At 38.2% G+C, this 17,389-nt stretch overlaps 1 protein-coding gene across 1 annotated transcript in view; it reads left to right on the plus strand.

The window, feature by feature from the left end:
• The window catches only part of diaph2 (diaphanous-related formin 2), a 393,291-nt gene that overhangs the window by 324,368 nt on the left and 51,534 nt on the right, over window positions 1–17,389 (plus strand). The window contains exons 26-27 of the mRNA XM_059515857.1: window positions 6,085–6,249; window positions 12,428–12,563. Coding sequence (XP_059371840.1) covers window positions 6,085–6,249; window positions 12,428–12,563 — 301 coding nt within the window. The remainder of the gene's footprint in view (window positions 1–6,084; window positions 6,250–12,427; window positions 12,564–17,389) is intronic.

The following is a 17,389-nucleotide window of genomic DNA, read 5'->3' on the forward strand; positions in this document are numbered from 1 at the left end:
GCTCATCACCTTCATTACTGCCTAAGCAATTACCTTCTTTTCGCCTTTTAAAAATTTTGTTTCAGCCATGGCTGTTCTCATTACTCTTCAAATCACAGCATGCTACGCTTGAGTTTCTGTCAATAATAGACCATTTATCAGTAGCGTGCACTCCAAATTTTCCAGAGGTACCCTGACAGGGTGTGAGTGAAGTTTTTGATTGAGTTCAGACGCTTGATTGCTTGTACAGCTGCACAATACGGCTTAATTACATGTGGAAGAGGCGGCAGAGATACTATCTGACAGTCGTGGCTGTGTTGGCAGCTTTTAAGTGCAGAGAGGACTGCGGTGGTAGCGGGCTGGAAAGACGTGTGGTGGAAAGCCTGTTGGTGGCATTCTGTTGATCCCGATCCAAGGTGTTGTGTTAATTACTTTGGATGCTGTCCAGAAACCCTCAAAGAATTTAGAGAACTGTGCCATTCAATTTAGTACAATTCAAATTATTTTCATGGTTTACAGTGAACTCAACTTTTCTCTCTCTCTTTCTCTCTCTCTCTCTCTCTCTCTCTCCTCGTCCTCCGATATTTTCATGCTACAGATAAAACTCTTCTTCGGGTTCATGTGGAATGGGCTTCTATTATTTTTATTCATGTTAGCCTGAAGGGAAGTGTCATTATTTGGCACTCAGATTGTTTCCTGGAGATGAATGTTAATGAGGCGGCCCTTTATTTTTTACTGCATAAACTACTGAACAACTTGTCCTTCAGTCAGGGAGGCACTGTTCATATTCATTGTCACGAATGATGCAAGTACACAGTAAATGCCATTCAATGATTTAAAGGGGTGGTTTACTAAAAAATTCAAGTTCTTTCAATGTTTTTTTTTAACATATTTGGGTCGCTTCTGAACACAAAGCATATCATATGGATAGTGTTGGGCAAGTAACACAAAAAAAAAAGTTATTAATTATTAGTTACTAGTTACATCTTCAACAGTGATATTAGATTCATGTACAAAGCATGCATGCAAGGTTAGACTTAAAATTTTGATGATAAATCCATTATTGAATTGTATATAAATTTTCTACAGTTAATACACAATATAAAATTCAATTGCATTAGAAGTGTACTAAAATTACATAAAAAATAAGAATAATCCCTCACTGGAGTCGATTAACGCGGATACGCGTTATGAGTCATTTTCTCCTGATAACCCCGAAAAGAACTTAAATTACACTTTCAGTTTTAATCGTACAGATAATTACATAATAACAACAAAACTTTGTACACTTATAAAATAAAGATAACAAACAGGGTGTGCTGTCTGCAGCCTTTGTCTGCGCTGATCTTCATTTACAAACACGTCATTAAAATGAACTGTAACTCCATGAGTACTCAACGAAGAGACATGAGAGAGATATCTATAGAAAGCTTGACATGTCTACTTCTAAACTAAACAAGTGCCGCCGAAAAACAGATATTCTGTGATAAAGTAATCCATATGAAAAGAAATGGATTTCCTCAGAAATAAAAAAGAATGAAGCACTTTATTCAGCAGAGATCATAAACATGAGTAAGTCTCTTTTATTTATTTATATACTTGTACTAGTTTTCACATAACGTGTAAACATTTTACTAGTTAGACTTTTTCCAAAGACTTTTTCCAAACTATAATTCCTGACTAAATGTATAATCAAGTGAAACATTATGAAGTTTCAATAACAATATACAATACTATACCATTCAAAAGCTTGATGTAAATAATATAAATGTAACAAATAGATAACTGTAACAAATGTAAAAACAATGCTGTTCTTTCAATTTATTCCCCCTAAAAAACCTGAAAAAATATTCTCAGCTCTTTTCAACATTAATAATAATGATAATAATAATAACAATACATGTTTTTTTTTTAGAAAATAAGATTGTTAAAAGGATTTCTGAAGGATTGTGTGACTGGAGTAATGATGCCAAAAAATTAGTTTGAAACTCAGCTTTGATTGTTCTAATAAACTGTTTAACTGCTCCCCCAAGTGGATATTAAATTATGTTGTGGGATAATTAAATATATTCGTAATAAACTACAAACATAAAATTATATACATTTATTTTGTTCTCGTATTCTTTCTTGTTACTCTTCCCTCTCAGTGACACACAGCTGACTGAGAGGCTCATTATGCAGCTCATTATGCAGGCCTTTGTCTTCTCAGGTGTAAATCACAATGATATTCATGATAGTTGACGCCTACTCGCATATGACTTTTACCCCCAAAAAATATTCTTAGAAAATTTAAATCAATATATTGTTTTCTGTAAGTGAGTAAAAAAGATGATTTTCACATAATTTAGAAAGAAAAATTCTAGGCTACAAGCTCCAGTTCTCAAAAATCCATGGAACCATTGTTCTTTACGTGTTTTATTGCCTTATTCAAGTGATTTAACATTTTTAGTTTTTCACTAACCACGCATAACATTTTTTTTTCTCAAAAATACAATCATGTACATGAATGCATTTCACATATTATTATAGCCCAGTTTGTGCTGATTACAGTGAGATTAGACTCGATATTTATAAGAAACTGAAAAAAGCACAAATGTCAGGGCATGACAAAACTTCTCCAGGCCCCAAAAATACCCTTAGACTCCAGAGGGTTAATTTTCAATGGAAAAGTAATTGAATTACAGTAACTAATTACTAAGTAAGTAGTTACACCCATCATTGCATATGGCGCATATGTATATGTATATATATATAATTTATGTATGTTTGGCTTTTTTTGTAAAGTATTCCTTAAATATGTGCAACAGTGCATTCTGCTTTCAGTGGATCAATACAGCAAACAGATACCATCTTATACACTACAGGGCCATTCTCTGTCTGGTATTTCCAAACACCAACAACTGCCACATCACGATTGGAAATATCTTTTCTTTCCTCCATCTCCCAATGTTAAGCCATTAGTTGCCCATAAACCACCAAAAAAAACGAAAAAAAATGCTTTTCTGCCCTATTCTCCCCCGGACGAGTGCTTTAAAGCCATGAATGCAGTCCCTATTGCCAGCCTGGTGAGAGTGCGGCCACCTTCCACTCAGAGCCGAGGTGGGATGCATGTAGTTTGGCTGTGGGGCTTGAGGGGGTAAGTCAATCCACACTAAAAGCGTAGTGTCTGCCTTTCAGCATAGAGCCAGGAGGCACATAGAAAAGCATTAAATAAACATTAATGGAAGTGGGTTAGGAGAGATTTATTAAGGAGGCTTTTTGGCCTTGCCTGAGGGAGCCATGCACCATTTTATTCACTCATACAAGCACACAGGTAAACAAACAAGGTAATTTATGGCAGTCTTCAGAGGTGGCAGTGTTTGGAATTCACTTTCTGGCCATTTTTTAGAGTAAGACAATTGTTTTTCACACCATCTAACAGAATTTTAAAAATGTATCATGTACTGAATGGATGATGTGCGGAATCTCTTCTCTGGGCTTCTTTGTTGGAATTTCATTAAAGTAGTTTTGTCAAGTAATGAGGTTAAAATGGGTTTTTACACTATTTTTTCTAACTTTGTCTTGTCAGAACATCTCGCAGAGACTACTTATGTGTATGGGAAGTTTAAAAAGGAACACAATTCTATAAGAGAGAAATGCTAACCTTTCTGTATAGTGAAATATGCATGTTGCTGGGGAAACTTGTGTTCGTTTTGTGCTTTGAGTACAGCTGGAGAGGGAGACAGAGAGAGAACCAACAGACGGCGGTTGCTTTGGAGAAGGTAGCGAATATTGTTTTATCCAGGAACTTCTCTCCACCCCAGCATGTGAAGCAGAGGTGACACGGGTGACAAAGAAGCGTGTAGAGTATACTTTGAAAGTTCTTACAGAGGTAACAGAAAAGAGAGCGAGATTGAGGCAAAGAAAAAGCAAGAGAAGGAGTTGAAGGAATTGCTTTTGGAGGAGAAGCCGGGATTGATATTGGACCGTGCATGTCAGCCGTTGTCAATGTGACAAATCTTTGATGTGGAAATAATAGCCGGTGAGGGCTCGGCCCAGTCCAGTGGAACTACGTATGACTGTGATGAGCTGTTGTCAAACACACCCACATATACTCGAACACTTTTTCTCAGGCACAGGCAGTATTTTTGGCAGTGTATCCAATCGAGACCAAACCTCAAAGCTCTATTGCTTTGATTTTGCTATATCCACATCCCTCGTCTTAAGCAGAGCATGCTCAAATACAAGATATTAAAGTATGTGGGGTTGAAAACGTTGCACAACCTGTTGAGGATTTTTGCTTCATTTTTCAGCTTAAAAGAAACAGGAAGTCATTTTGCGCTTGTCAAAAGAGCTCATAAAATGCAGCCCCAAGGACAAAGACGTACACACATTCAGACACTATTGCAGGTATTCAGACTCAAACACTGTTTCCGTTCAGTGAGTGGCTGGGACTGTGAGAATAGAGTATTGTTTGTGTAAGCCGTAGCAATATAAAAGAGTATACACTAACCCTTATATTTTTCTCATGCTCTAATTATTCTACTCTTTATTCATTTTAGTGCACATATTACACATATAAATATAAAGGCTTTTTTACATTGCTGGATGGATGGAATGATAAAATGGGTTAAAGAGGTGATTGAATGATAATTACACCAACAATCAATAAAATGTACATTTATTGTGTTCTCTCTTTTTAATTGTGTTTCAGCTTTCCTATGAACATTTCATATATTTTGAAATTGGTATTGAATTAAACTTAAAACTTTTTTCAAGGAAAATATTGAGAAAGGTCACAGAAAAATTGTGTATTATTTAATTTAGGCTTACATCTTATTGTGCAATAATGTTTCATTTTCAAATTTAAAATTTCTGTTAAACACCCTAATATTTAGCAGAAAAAAATTTAAATGCATGATGGACAAGAATTCAACCTTAATAATAATTTAGCTCTTTTCAAGCTGAAATGTTTTTCTGCCTCTAATGTCACCAAATGGATTTGTAATAATAAATAATAATCATTTTTCATGCAGGTTTCATAAACACTCTTCCCATCTGCTTTTGGTTGACAAACAGATAGTCTGACTCGAACAAACAAAACAATATTGTGGCAGCATTGCAGAGCCACGGTGCTTACGATGTAAGCTACAACTGGCATTGTCGACTCTACGTATTAAACTGGGATAAGAGAAAGTATTATAACACTGACAAACAACACACTTCAGCTTTAATAATCGGTCAAAACCCTCCCTCTCAACTCAATTTTCATCAGAAAATAGAAAGAAGATTCCATTCAACCTGTTGCAAACGTTTGTTCTTGTTACAGCACTCGCATCCTATAATGGCTGTTAAACAATCCGACTCACATCTGAGCAGTTGATATAAATAGCTTGAATAAAATGCCAGGCGTGGATATGATATAGCCTCTCTATTCCTTCAAAAGGGCAAACCTGGGCAATCCGCACTGCTTTGAATCCAGGAAACACAATCGACAGGAAATAAGGCTTGAATGCGTGTAGCTAAATCACAGTCTACATACGGTGTGCAGCTTTATTAGCATGTGGCAAAAAGAAGGCGAGGCTCTATTGATGCGTGCTACCTGTTTGTTTGCATGTGTGCGTGCAGTTTACCAGGCCATGGATGGTCCACGTGTGCCTCGTGAGCTGCAAGATAGCACATGCCCGACAGGAGCTGTCAATAGCCATTCAGTGAAAGAACCTACCTTCATCTGCTCTTTAAATTACAGAGCGCATCTCTCACGGGGTTCGGCGTACCGCTCTTGTTGGGAAAAACAATGCAACAATGACTGCAATCAGCTATTCCCTCCAGCATCTGTGTTAGTCCCCCAGACTACGCTCCTCTATCACTCTTGCACCTGTGCTAATAGCTCAGTGCACCAATGACTCCAAACTTAGACAGAGGGGTTATTGAATGCCTCTGTTTGTCTCGCTTGACCTCTGCAGAGAAGCAGTGGTTTTTCTAAATTTTCTATAGGTGACTTCTTTGTTAAAGTATTTGGAGGGCAGCTAGTTGGTTTGTTTGTCCATGTGTATCCATCACTGTACAAGCTCATGTGTTGCTGCAATGCACCGCTTGTCCTTCCTTAACCATATCCTTTCTCACGGCTTCTCCAAATATTCGCGAGAGCAGTACGACAAGCTCTCCACCATGCACAAGAACATGCAGAAGCTGTACGAGAGCCTAGGGAGCTACTTCGCCTTCGACCCCCACACCATCAGCATCGAGGACTTCTTCGGAGACCTGGCTAACTTCCGCAACCTCTTCATGGTGAGTACGGCAGCACTCTCACCTGTTTATCCTCAAAAGAGTGCTTTGTTCTTCTGCTCTTTGCACTCCTCAAGGTTGAAGAGAGTCGGATAGTTTCTGCTCTTTCTCTAATGTGTATAAATCTGGCTTCTGAAAAGAGTCTTCATGAGCAAGTGCAGATAATATTCTAATTAATATTTCCAATGCTTTTTGCACAGCTAGACGGCACAGGTCAGGGTTGCTGGATAGCAGTATGATTAAGTTTAGGATTGCTTTGACAGCTTCTATAACTTGGAATGTGAGAGCACAATTCTCTTTCTAACTTCATCGCTTTCTCTTCTTCGTACGTATACAGCGTTTTTATCAGTACATAGTTTTAAGAGCTCTAAACTAAAGCTGCTGGCCTTGTCTTAAGTGCATGTGGTGATTTAGCTTATGTTATCACATTTGATAAAGACGTTTTCCTCACAGGGGTGAGGAGATGGAAGGACGGGCTTATTGGGCAGATTAAAGCATACATAAACTGTGCTGAGAATGGAATGTATAATGTATTACCAAATGTGTGGCTTCTATGTAGATAAAAGAGTCTCAGAAGCTTCTTATCCTTTCAGAGTTCCGTTAACCTCTGTATTTCGTGGATATCAAGGCAATGCCTCCTCCCTGTCCAAAAAAAAAAAAAAAATACAATCCCAGCTTGGGGTTTAGGCAGGTAGGACTAGGTTATTGCTGATAGGATGGGATTTATCCAGACTGAGCGTGAAACCAAAAGAGGCGTTTCAAGTACATCTCACTGTACAAAGAAGATATGAGATTCTCTGCTAATTGATATTTTTTAGGTACTTCGAGCCTGACTTGTATTTGCTCTTTTGGTCTTGGGGATTATACAAATGAAACTTTATGAAAACTTTTATGCAAAATATTAATATTAATGTTAATATTAATAAAAAAAAATGATTTGTACACATATATTTAAGTGTTTCCTCATTTCTCCTACTTCTGCCTATATTTCATCTTCCCCTCCAGAAAAAAAGGGGTTGGAGCTGGGGGGGGGTAACACAATGTCCAGAAGGTATTCTCAAAGTCTTCAAAACCCATTACATTGAATGGCAAGTTCTCCTTGTCTGTGGATTCTCTCACACACTTTCTCACAAGCATATCTAAAAACTAACTTTCATTCACCCTGATCAAAGCCTAGCAACACACATTACACGGCACTCCCTCCAGGATGCAGTGTTGAACGGCTGTAAAAGGAGCATCTATGAAAATAAATTATTCTCTCAACTGAATAACTCTTTATGAATAAGTTATCACTGATTTAGACTTCAATGCTGAGAAGAGCAGAGCTGGTGGAGAACACAAACATAGCTGGATGTCCAGTGGCACCGGGATCATTCCCTTTGTGGCGTTTTACTCCCCCTTTTTTTCCTTTTCTTTTTTTTTCTTTTTTCTTTTATGTAAAAAATCCAGAAGGCCAACCAAGCTTATAATGCATTAGTAAGAGAGCTCTGATGTATGCTGGGATTGTTATTTTGTGTCATAACCAGGCATAATGTGTTGAACTGACAAGCAGTAAATGCTGTTGGCTGTAACTGGCAGAGACAGAACATTTCGTCAGTCACTTGGTTTTGCCTCGAAGGCCCACCCACTGTAAAATCCTATTGGTCCAAAAGCCTCAAATACTCCTAGATACAGTAAATTAATGGTCGTGTCATGTCCGATTATGACATGATGGTAGCCACACATTTGCAAATGTACTGTGTGACTCTATGGGAAAGAAAAAGTTTTAAAGAATTTTGTATTCCTGATACAGTCCCCCACATAATATGCGTTTCACCATAGCATATTTATGGCATCTCATAGTTTTGTCAACATTCATCCTCAGAAATGACCCACATTGCTGTATGTTAAATTGCCTGAGTGACAAAAGAGCCTCACCTGCCAGTTCTCATGAAGCACACACACTCAGTTAAGAGAATCCATTAACTGTATTTCTTTTCAGGGTCAATAGAAATTAAATTTGATTTCAGCACATGAATTTTGTTTCAGATTGTCCCGTCAGTTTATCCAGAGTTGAGCTAGAGAGAGAGAGAGAACCTCCCACTGCGTCTTCGTCTTCTGTATGTAATCCTGACTAGCGGCTGTGGGTGAATATCAGTGTATTAATGCCTTATCAAAGCGCAGCAGATGGTGATGAACTAACAGTCTCACTTGTTAATTGAGTGAGCCACTGATTACTCCAATAAAGTCGGCAGAGGTTGAGCCACGGTGACGGTGCATGACAAGTGTGACTCAGCTAATCAATAGAACACATGTGTGTGCATTAGTGAACGTGCATCTCTGGGTGAATATGTGCAGAAAACAGTTATCGAGGGCCATTGGCTTTATCTATTATTACAGCTCTGGGAATAATGATAATGATGATGCAAGTAATAGAAATTGTGATGTCATCGCTGCTGCTTTTTCATTTCAGTCGCACAGCGTCTGCGAGTGATCGCAATTAAACCCAACAGAGTGTCCCTTCAGAGTAGTCTAATATTTGAGTCAACACATACGACATCGGCCACTTCTCACTCTTGGCAGTTTTGTAGGCCTCTCACAGCCTGTTGAAAACTAATGGGGGATATGATCCAAAAAACAAATAAATAACTCAAATATCATCAAATGTGATTTAGTTAGTGTAGATTTTGTGTTGGCCAAATACGCCCATCTGTGGTGTGGATTTTTGTCTTCTATTTCTCTCGCTCGCTTCACAGAAGCCAAGTGTTTATGCATTGCATGTAGGGCAATGCATATATGATGGTTCCAACCCAAAAAAAAAAATATGAATATGAAGTATAGAGCTCCTGGCTGTGGGATGAACCGCCCTTTTTGTCCGAGTGCATAAGACAAGGCTATTCAGATATTCTATTCTGAAGCTGGGCAAACAGAAGAGACTACAAAGCCACCTCCACAACGCAGGATTGCAGCAAGAGCACGCTTCCTTAGTGTCACGCTGCTGCACATGTACCCAGCGAATATATTTACAAAGACGTCTAGTCCTCAGTGGCTGTCTGGAAGGACACCATCCTATCCTGTGCTTGCCAGCATGCATAAACACACCTGGGGTAGATGGAGTCCATATTGGCAAATTCAATTCCGCAGCAATCCCTCTCCTAGAGTAGAGCAAACACTACTGAGGACAGCAGCCCGCCGAGCATCGCCTCACCAATCTAGAGATTTCGAGACAGAGTTTTTACACGAAATGTGCTTTTTCCCAGGTGGATACGTTGTGTTGATTAGTGTTAGAATGTAGTGTTAAATTTCTTGTTCATCATCGTCTTTCATATTAGCAGATCTAGTTGGTGATTCATCCAACTAAAATTTTATCAAATCCTCCCACAATTTCTTCACTCAAGATGGATGCATTTGTAAATTGTTAATATTTTGTGTGTCTGTTCTTATTAATACAAATCCATCTACTAACTTTGGGTTTTAAAAAGATAATTTACCCCAAAAATAAATGAAAATGCATTTAGTGCATTAGTTTACTCACCTCCATGTTGTTCCAAACATGTGTGACTTTCTTTCTTTTGCAGAACACAAAAGAAAAACTCTTTTTGATGGAAATAATATATCTATTTATTTATTGGTCATACAGGTTTGAAAAGACATGAGTGTAAATAAATGATTTATTTTACAACACCGTCCTTTTAAGGATGGACAGATTGAGTGCCATCTCTCTCATTTTTAAATAACCCATCTTGAGAACTCTAATTAACCAAAAGAGTTTTAAGGAAGACTTTTCCCCTGTAATCAGCTTTCTTAATGACTTTGGATTATTTAGTGTGCAAACACAATTAGCCAGCCTAATTTGCCTTAACGTATTGATTGGTGGCCACCACTGCCAACCACAGGACTTCCTGCGGATTTCAATCCTTCCTGTTTACTTCGATCATTTATTTATTTATTTTTACTAACCTTTACCTTTCGTTTGCATAGAGCGTATCTGCAGCCATGAGATATCAGCTTTCCCTGGCAGGCAGGACCGATGGGGATGTGATTTGAATTTGCAACAATCAGAGGCACTGTGACCACAAGAAACAAATTTGCTTGAGACTGTGTGGCTCGGATGTATGCTCTTCAGGGCCATCCTTGAGCGAGAACACGATCATAGTCTAAACTGTGCATTTGATTCTTTTTAAGCAAACGTATGTGCTGCATGTAGAAACAGCAAATTTCACGCATCCCACCATCGTTCTTGCTTTATGCTAATGCAATTCTTTCCTTTGTAGTCAATACTGCCGACGTTTTGCGCCATGAGAATGCTATTCAAAAGTACTCCCTCTGGGTATTGTTTATCTCATGTAAAGCTTCCTAATACCTAAAACACAATTAAGAAAATTGATAAAATCATAAATACTGCCCCAAGCTGATTGGGATCAGGCAAAGGTTTGAAAACATGTTTGTTGCCATGGTAATTAGGGTTTTTGCATGTTTGATGAGAGTAAGATAATTATGTTGTGTAATCGTGTTTGCAGTCAAAATTGTTTATTTGTTTATAAAAACTTTTGCCAGCAGGATTTATTTTTGTCGCTATGAGTAAATGATTTTTCAATAAGGAGCTAACATTTGACAATGAGTTTGATGCTATCTCCAATTACAAGACTGAGATTGAACTGTCAGTTTTGGAGACCCATGATCCAGTGGCTTCATAATACTCTATTTGAAAATGCAAAATCACAATAACAGGAAGAATTATCTATGCTAATGTTTGTTGTCACTCTGTGCCATGAATAGATGAATATAGAATTCCTTTTCGCACTCTCTGAAGGACAGCCATATGCATGCTGACTCAATTACTTTTTATTAGAACAAGTATTGTGTTTATTCATTGCTGACTTATAGTTTTGCAGCAAAATGCAGATTTGGAACAGGTGCATCTCTCTCTCTCTTTCTCTCTCTCTCTTGTTCATCCTTGTCCTTGTCCTTGTCCTTTCAAGAAATGACAGTGAGCGTATGGGTTCCTCTTCTCAGGCTTGACGGCAGATTCACTATTGACCACCATGTCGAGCTGTACTTTTCTCATCCCACACTGGAGCCATGTTCCTTGTGTCTCAGAACCGAACATGACACGCACATCGGAAACCCTAAGGGAGTCTGAAAGGGCCATACTGTCGACACTCATTATGTTGTACGAAGAACGAATGAGACACACACACACACACACACACACACACACACACATACGCATACACAAAACGCTTATTCCTCCCTTTAAGACAAGGCCTGTCAGGTTAGTGGTGCAGGCCTGGGGTGAAGAGACCTTTGCTGTGCTGGAAAGGTTAAGAAGAAGTGGCTTATTCTCTCTTCTCTGCTGTGTCTCCGTGCCCTCTAAGCGTCCCCGTCTAGCTCTCTCGATGTCTTCATCCCGCCTGACACCTCCGTGGCATTTACAGAAGAAGAGAGGAGGAGGATGATATCTCTGTGTCTCTGTGTACAGGCCTCTCTCCCTCTCGCCGGAGCCAAGCCAGCATCGCCGCCACCTCAACATCCTGGCATTCAGTTGCTGGAAATATCCAGGATGGACGATATGTTCTCTGCTTTCACATTAACGCGTATGGAGATTGTAGCTCAGTGGGGACAACGGCAGTATCAGGAGCCATCTTGATGTTCAATTAGACAATCGCTGCTTGCTTCCTTTTCTCAACACTCATTGTTTTTTTTTTTTGTTTTTTTTCCACTGTAAGCAGAAAATCTCCTCAGAAAAACTGTGTGCCTTTAGACTTTAAGCAGGTTGAGATGAATTGTGTGAACTTGCTTAACATTTTCCATGCAGATTTTGCAATTTAGGAAGGGATTTAAAGTTATTTATAGGTATATACAGAATGTATGTGTGTTGGGTGCTAAAATGTATCAAATGTATCATTGTTTTCATGTACATCCTGAACCCTAATCTAAATATGTTACCAATGCCAGAGGTTTGAATTCTGTGGAGATCTGCAGGTGTAGATTCAGCGTGGGACTGCAGATCAGCATTATCAGCTCATTGTGTTTGGACTTGCCATTGTCACTCACTGTTAGTCTATCACTCCACATTATAGAGTGCAGTCTATAGGGTTTCTTCAGTGGTAGAATTGTGCTGGAATTTTCTTTCTTTTCTCTTCCACAGTCTTCTAATTTGCCCTCTAATTTCAATGTCTCTCTCTTTCTGACACTTCAGGATGCTGTGCGGGAGAATCACAAGAAGAGGGAGATGGAGGAGAAGATCAAGAGAGCCAAGCTGGCAAAGGAGAAAGCTGAGCGAGAGAAACTAGAGAGACAGCAGAAGAAGAAACAGCTGATTGACATGAACAAAGGTACAGCGCTATTGCCCCTCCGGGGCCCGACTGCAGCCCAGATCACGATTTCACATGGTTCTAAGCACTGCAGGGGTGGTGATGGTGATGGAGGGACAGGGCTAAATGTACACTCAGATTAGATGGGCTGAGAATGTTTTAATGAAAAAGTCTCTGTTTAGTAACTGTCGCAGTTTAAGAAAACAGTGACAGGAATATGAAGATATCTGTCAAGTAAATGTTGACGACAGTGATGTTAATTACAATGACAAACATACCAGTGTGAAATCCAGCCGGAACCAAAGGGATTTCAGCGGTTATAACCATTACAGCTGTTTTAAGAAAATAGAAATAAACATTTTGTCCCACCTGCAAAAGGTGGGTGACAACCGGCCGTAAAACTGTATGTGCATTATTTTGTTTAAAATACCGCCAGAATAAATGATCGTTATTATTTTTATTATTATTTAATAAAATTATTCAAATAAAAAAAATCTATTAAAATCAGTCAAATTCAATTGAACCGTAAAGTATTTAATAATTTTGGTTTATCATTATTATTACTATTATTATTATTACAACAGCTGTACATTTACAGTGCTAATATTTATAGTTATTTTTATTGTTCATATCACATTTTTAACATTTATTTTTAATGGAAACTGCCGAAAAACTTTCTTTCATATTCCCCCCACCGCTGCTTTTCACTCACATTTGGCTTTCATTTTTGGCCCTCTATGTGTTTTATTTGCTGGAGCATTTGTGCCATTGCTGCATGAAAGTGTAGAGCAAATCGGCATCAGTATAAGGCTGCACTGACAGGCCCCTGCCAGAGAAGATGTAGGTCACATGTAAAGATAAGCATCGCAGGTTCACTGCTTTTGTAGAGCAGACAGATAATGGGTTGGCGGATTGCCTTTGGCCTAGTAAATGGAGTTGAGAGTTAACTATTAAGTTTTTGCAAGCTTGCTCAGTTCATTTCTGAGATGAAAAGAGGCCATGTCGACAATAGCTTAATTCAGTTTAGATTACAGCAAAACTGGTTGGATATGAAAAACAAATTGTCCTCTATGCGCCAAATTTCAGTAGCTATGCACATATCAGCCCTGTAAATGGTGCGTTTTGAAAAGAAATGTGTGGTTCAGTTTAAAAAAAAAGAAAGAAAAATTTGTCAAGATGTCTCAATGCAGCTTGCAAATTCAGGGCAAATTCCTGCCATGAGAGATACGATGTACTCACTGCACTGCGCTATTCTGATCCTTACAATGAGACAGAAATTCCTGCCTCTGGCCAAAAGCTTTTTTCACAAGCTACAACTTAAAATGTCACGTTGAGCCCAGCGTTTTACTGTGGCCTTACATTTGAGAAAATGACATGTAGAACTTCGACTCTGTGTGCTTCCGCAGGATGAATGAAGCATGCTAGTTTCCTAAGAAGTGACCGCATTGAATGCTGAGCTCGTAATAATGCAGATGGAAAGACAGTGGCTAACAAACCCTCTAGTGCAGTCAAGAATACCTTATCTTTAGTTAGCTCTTTCCCTGCGTCAGAGCCCATAAAAAGACTTTTATCTTTGAACTGCTGTAGTCATCACTAGATTTAAAGAGAAAGAGTGTCAGTGAGTTCCGTTGTGCATTTGGCTCTGCAGACATTCAGATGCATTAGATAACAGATCAGCCTTTTTTGCATTCAAATATGAAACTTTACTAATGTTATTAAAAGAAGTCTTTCATTGGTCAAAAATGCTGTAAAACAGTACTATTGTGAAATGGTAATACAATCTAACATAACTGTTTCCATGTATATATGTACTTATATTTTTTCAAATGATCCTTCAGTAATCATTCTTATATGTGGATTTGGTTCTTAGGAAATGTTGCAGACTGCCTAATATTTCATAAAGTGTGATGTTTGTTAAGCACGATATAATGTGTATTTATGCTTTAAGGCAAGCTGTTACAGATTCCTTCTGCCTCTTGAATTAGACAATTGTCTTGTGCTTGGCTATATTCTGTTAACGTTCCATATTGCCAGCATCTGTCTTTTATTCCCTCAAACTTGAATACAGATATCACCTGCTGTTTACGATCATCTACAGAAGGATATTAAAAAGTGTAGTTCTTTCAAATTAGTTCTTTTTTTTCAGTAAACATTATTTCTTTCCACAAGAGAAAAATAATATGATTTGTCTTTTTTTTAATCAAATTAATATAAGTAAAACTATGATGATTGTTTGGGTAGTAGCGGTTTAAAAAATACATTTACGCTTTAGAAAAACATTAATTAACCTAATAACATTGTAGTCAAACAGCATTCAGAGGCTCGTTTGGATGTCTAAACTGAAAATAAAATCATTTTTGGTGTTTTCTTAGGAATTAATAAGCTAAATTACAAATGTATGTATTTTAAAATTTGTGTTGCTCATTTTTCTCTATATATATCCTCTCTTTTTGGCACATAGCTCTCTTTCATTAGAACCTGTGTCTAACCTTTTGATTAATTATAGTTTTTAAGGCCTTTTCAAAGGACTATTTCTATAAAGAGATTTTTGAAGTCATTTTGCAAATTGATATCTAATGCCCTTCACATGCACATGATTAACAATGAGATGCAATTTTAATGAGGGTTTAATTCATTTAGGGTTAAGAGGATGTGTTTGACGGGATGGTGGAGCTGGGCAAATGAATATCTGTACCGTTTTCATTTTTTAAAGTATTTTTAAAGTCACACAGACGGTGTCTGGAAATGTGTCCTTGCAAGGTTTCACGAGCAATTTTGAGTGCCACGTGATTGATGTGTATGGCAAGTGGGGCGAAATCTGTTTTTCTTGTAAAGTATTAGAAATCCTAATATGGGAAATTGCTCATGAAATCATTACCCGGCCCCCCATTTGTTTTAATTTCCTCTAAGTGGATTTCCATATTCTCTTAGACTGACCAGATGTTCAGCATTCACCAAATTACTTAACCCACTGAAAGTAAATGGGGAATGATGTAAAATAGGCCTAAATCCACCTAATCCTTCTATCTTTTTTAGGAAAATATGTTTTGTGCTAGCAGGGCAGCCATTTTGCCAGAGGATATGAAACTATGCTGTATACAGAGTGTCTCACTCATTGCGAAGCATAACTGAGAGATGATATGACTTCCTGTGTGCCTGTCTTTACCGTCTTTCAGCCTGCTGGCTGTTTCAGGGTCACTACAGGTGTCTGTGGCCACATGTGGTGTTTGAGCCGAATGAGGCATGGAATAAGGGCTTCCATAAAACACAGAAATTGTTCTTGCCATATTTTTAGTGAAGTGTAGCTGTATGGTTTTGTCCTTTCCCACTGTTGGATAAACCCCTATATTGCATGTGAGTGCTGCCCTATTATTTACATAGTTGCTGTCTTATTATTAAACGGATATAATGTTACAGATTTGACCCTGTCCAATAAATCTGTTAATTTGAGCCCGTTCAGTAAAAAACACGACACAGGCTTTGGAGAAAATCTGTCCTCTCATTCTGTTCGATTACTGGCGTCTAAAAATCTTTCTCAACATATTCGACTCGATTTTGCCGTGTTGTCATTTTCCCCATGGCTGGTGTTTCAAATCTCTAGGCCAAACGGAGAACGTTGTTGTTGTTGTTTGCGGTCACTTGCTGAGTCATCGTGAATAACATCTTTCATGCGCCATATAACAACCAGACGGTGCAATAAATGATGTTGTTAAATAAGACTGGCACACTTCTGCTAGAGTCAGGAAGAAAGTAGCTTCACTTTCCAGTCTGACAGTACAAATGATCCCTTTAAAGGTTTAGAAAGAAATTGTGTAGGATTAAAGGGCTAAAAGGAAGATTAGTGTATTCTTTTGAATATTTTTTTATGTGATGATAGCTGTCGTTATCTGTATGATTGAGCTCAGTTTTATAAAGTCTGTCTGCTCAGAATGAATACTGCTCGGAATGAATACTGCTCTTTATGTCTGAATATTTTCTATAACCCATTACTATTAATTCAACGCTCTCAGTTACAGACATACAATTGATAGGTTCTTTCTGTGTGTAGTGCAATTTGTGTGCACTTATATTTTTGGGCATCTTTATGTATTCTGTGAAGTGTTATTTCTCCACCAAAAATGGCACCAAACTGAATTTTATAATAAGAATGTTTTCAGATATATTTGAAACACTTTGTCATAAGCAATCAGACTAAATAGCCCTGTCCCAGTCTGTTGAGCACTATTGAAAGGTGATTCTGATAAAGGTCGTGGCTTTAGAATATGTTAATCTGTGTGATGCAAACAGAAAACCACGAGAAGCCACACACCCCACTGTCTCTCCTCTAATTATCATTCCGATTTTTAATTAGTCATTGAGATATTCCATCTACCACATTGGTCATTATGAATAAGTGGACCAGATAAGTACCATTGCATAATGCTGAGCCGACTATGGCATGTCATTATCTGTATTTTAACTATCATATTAAATCTATGCTGTCTGCAGGCTTCAGTGTCGGTGCCGAGAAATGAGCGTCTGTCCTATATGCATATCAGTGCTCCCCATCAGCTCTTCAGTTTTATTTACACCCACTGTCAGGGAGCTCAATCCTCTTTTGAAGAATGCCACGTTACATCCTAAAGCCCGCTGGTTCCCAAGCATAAGCAAATTCCAGTCAGGAAATCTTGGAGCGTGCGACTGCTGGCATTGTGAATTTTTTTGTCATTACCTTGAAAGACGCCAACAAGGGCGCCAAGCTTATCTGCTGTAGTTCATCAATTCTAATAAATAACTGCATATTAGCTTGTGCCGTATCAGCAGGCAGATGCCCGTGTGCCTTAAGGCGAGGATAGCATTGTGAATTT

Source organism: Carassius carassius, chromosome 29 (assembly GCF_963082965.1).
Source record: "Carassius carassius chromosome 29, fCarCar2.1, whole genome shotgun sequence".
Taxonomy (NCBI): domain Eukaryota; kingdom Metazoa; phylum Chordata; class Actinopteri; order Cypriniformes; family Cyprinidae; genus Carassius; species Carassius carassius.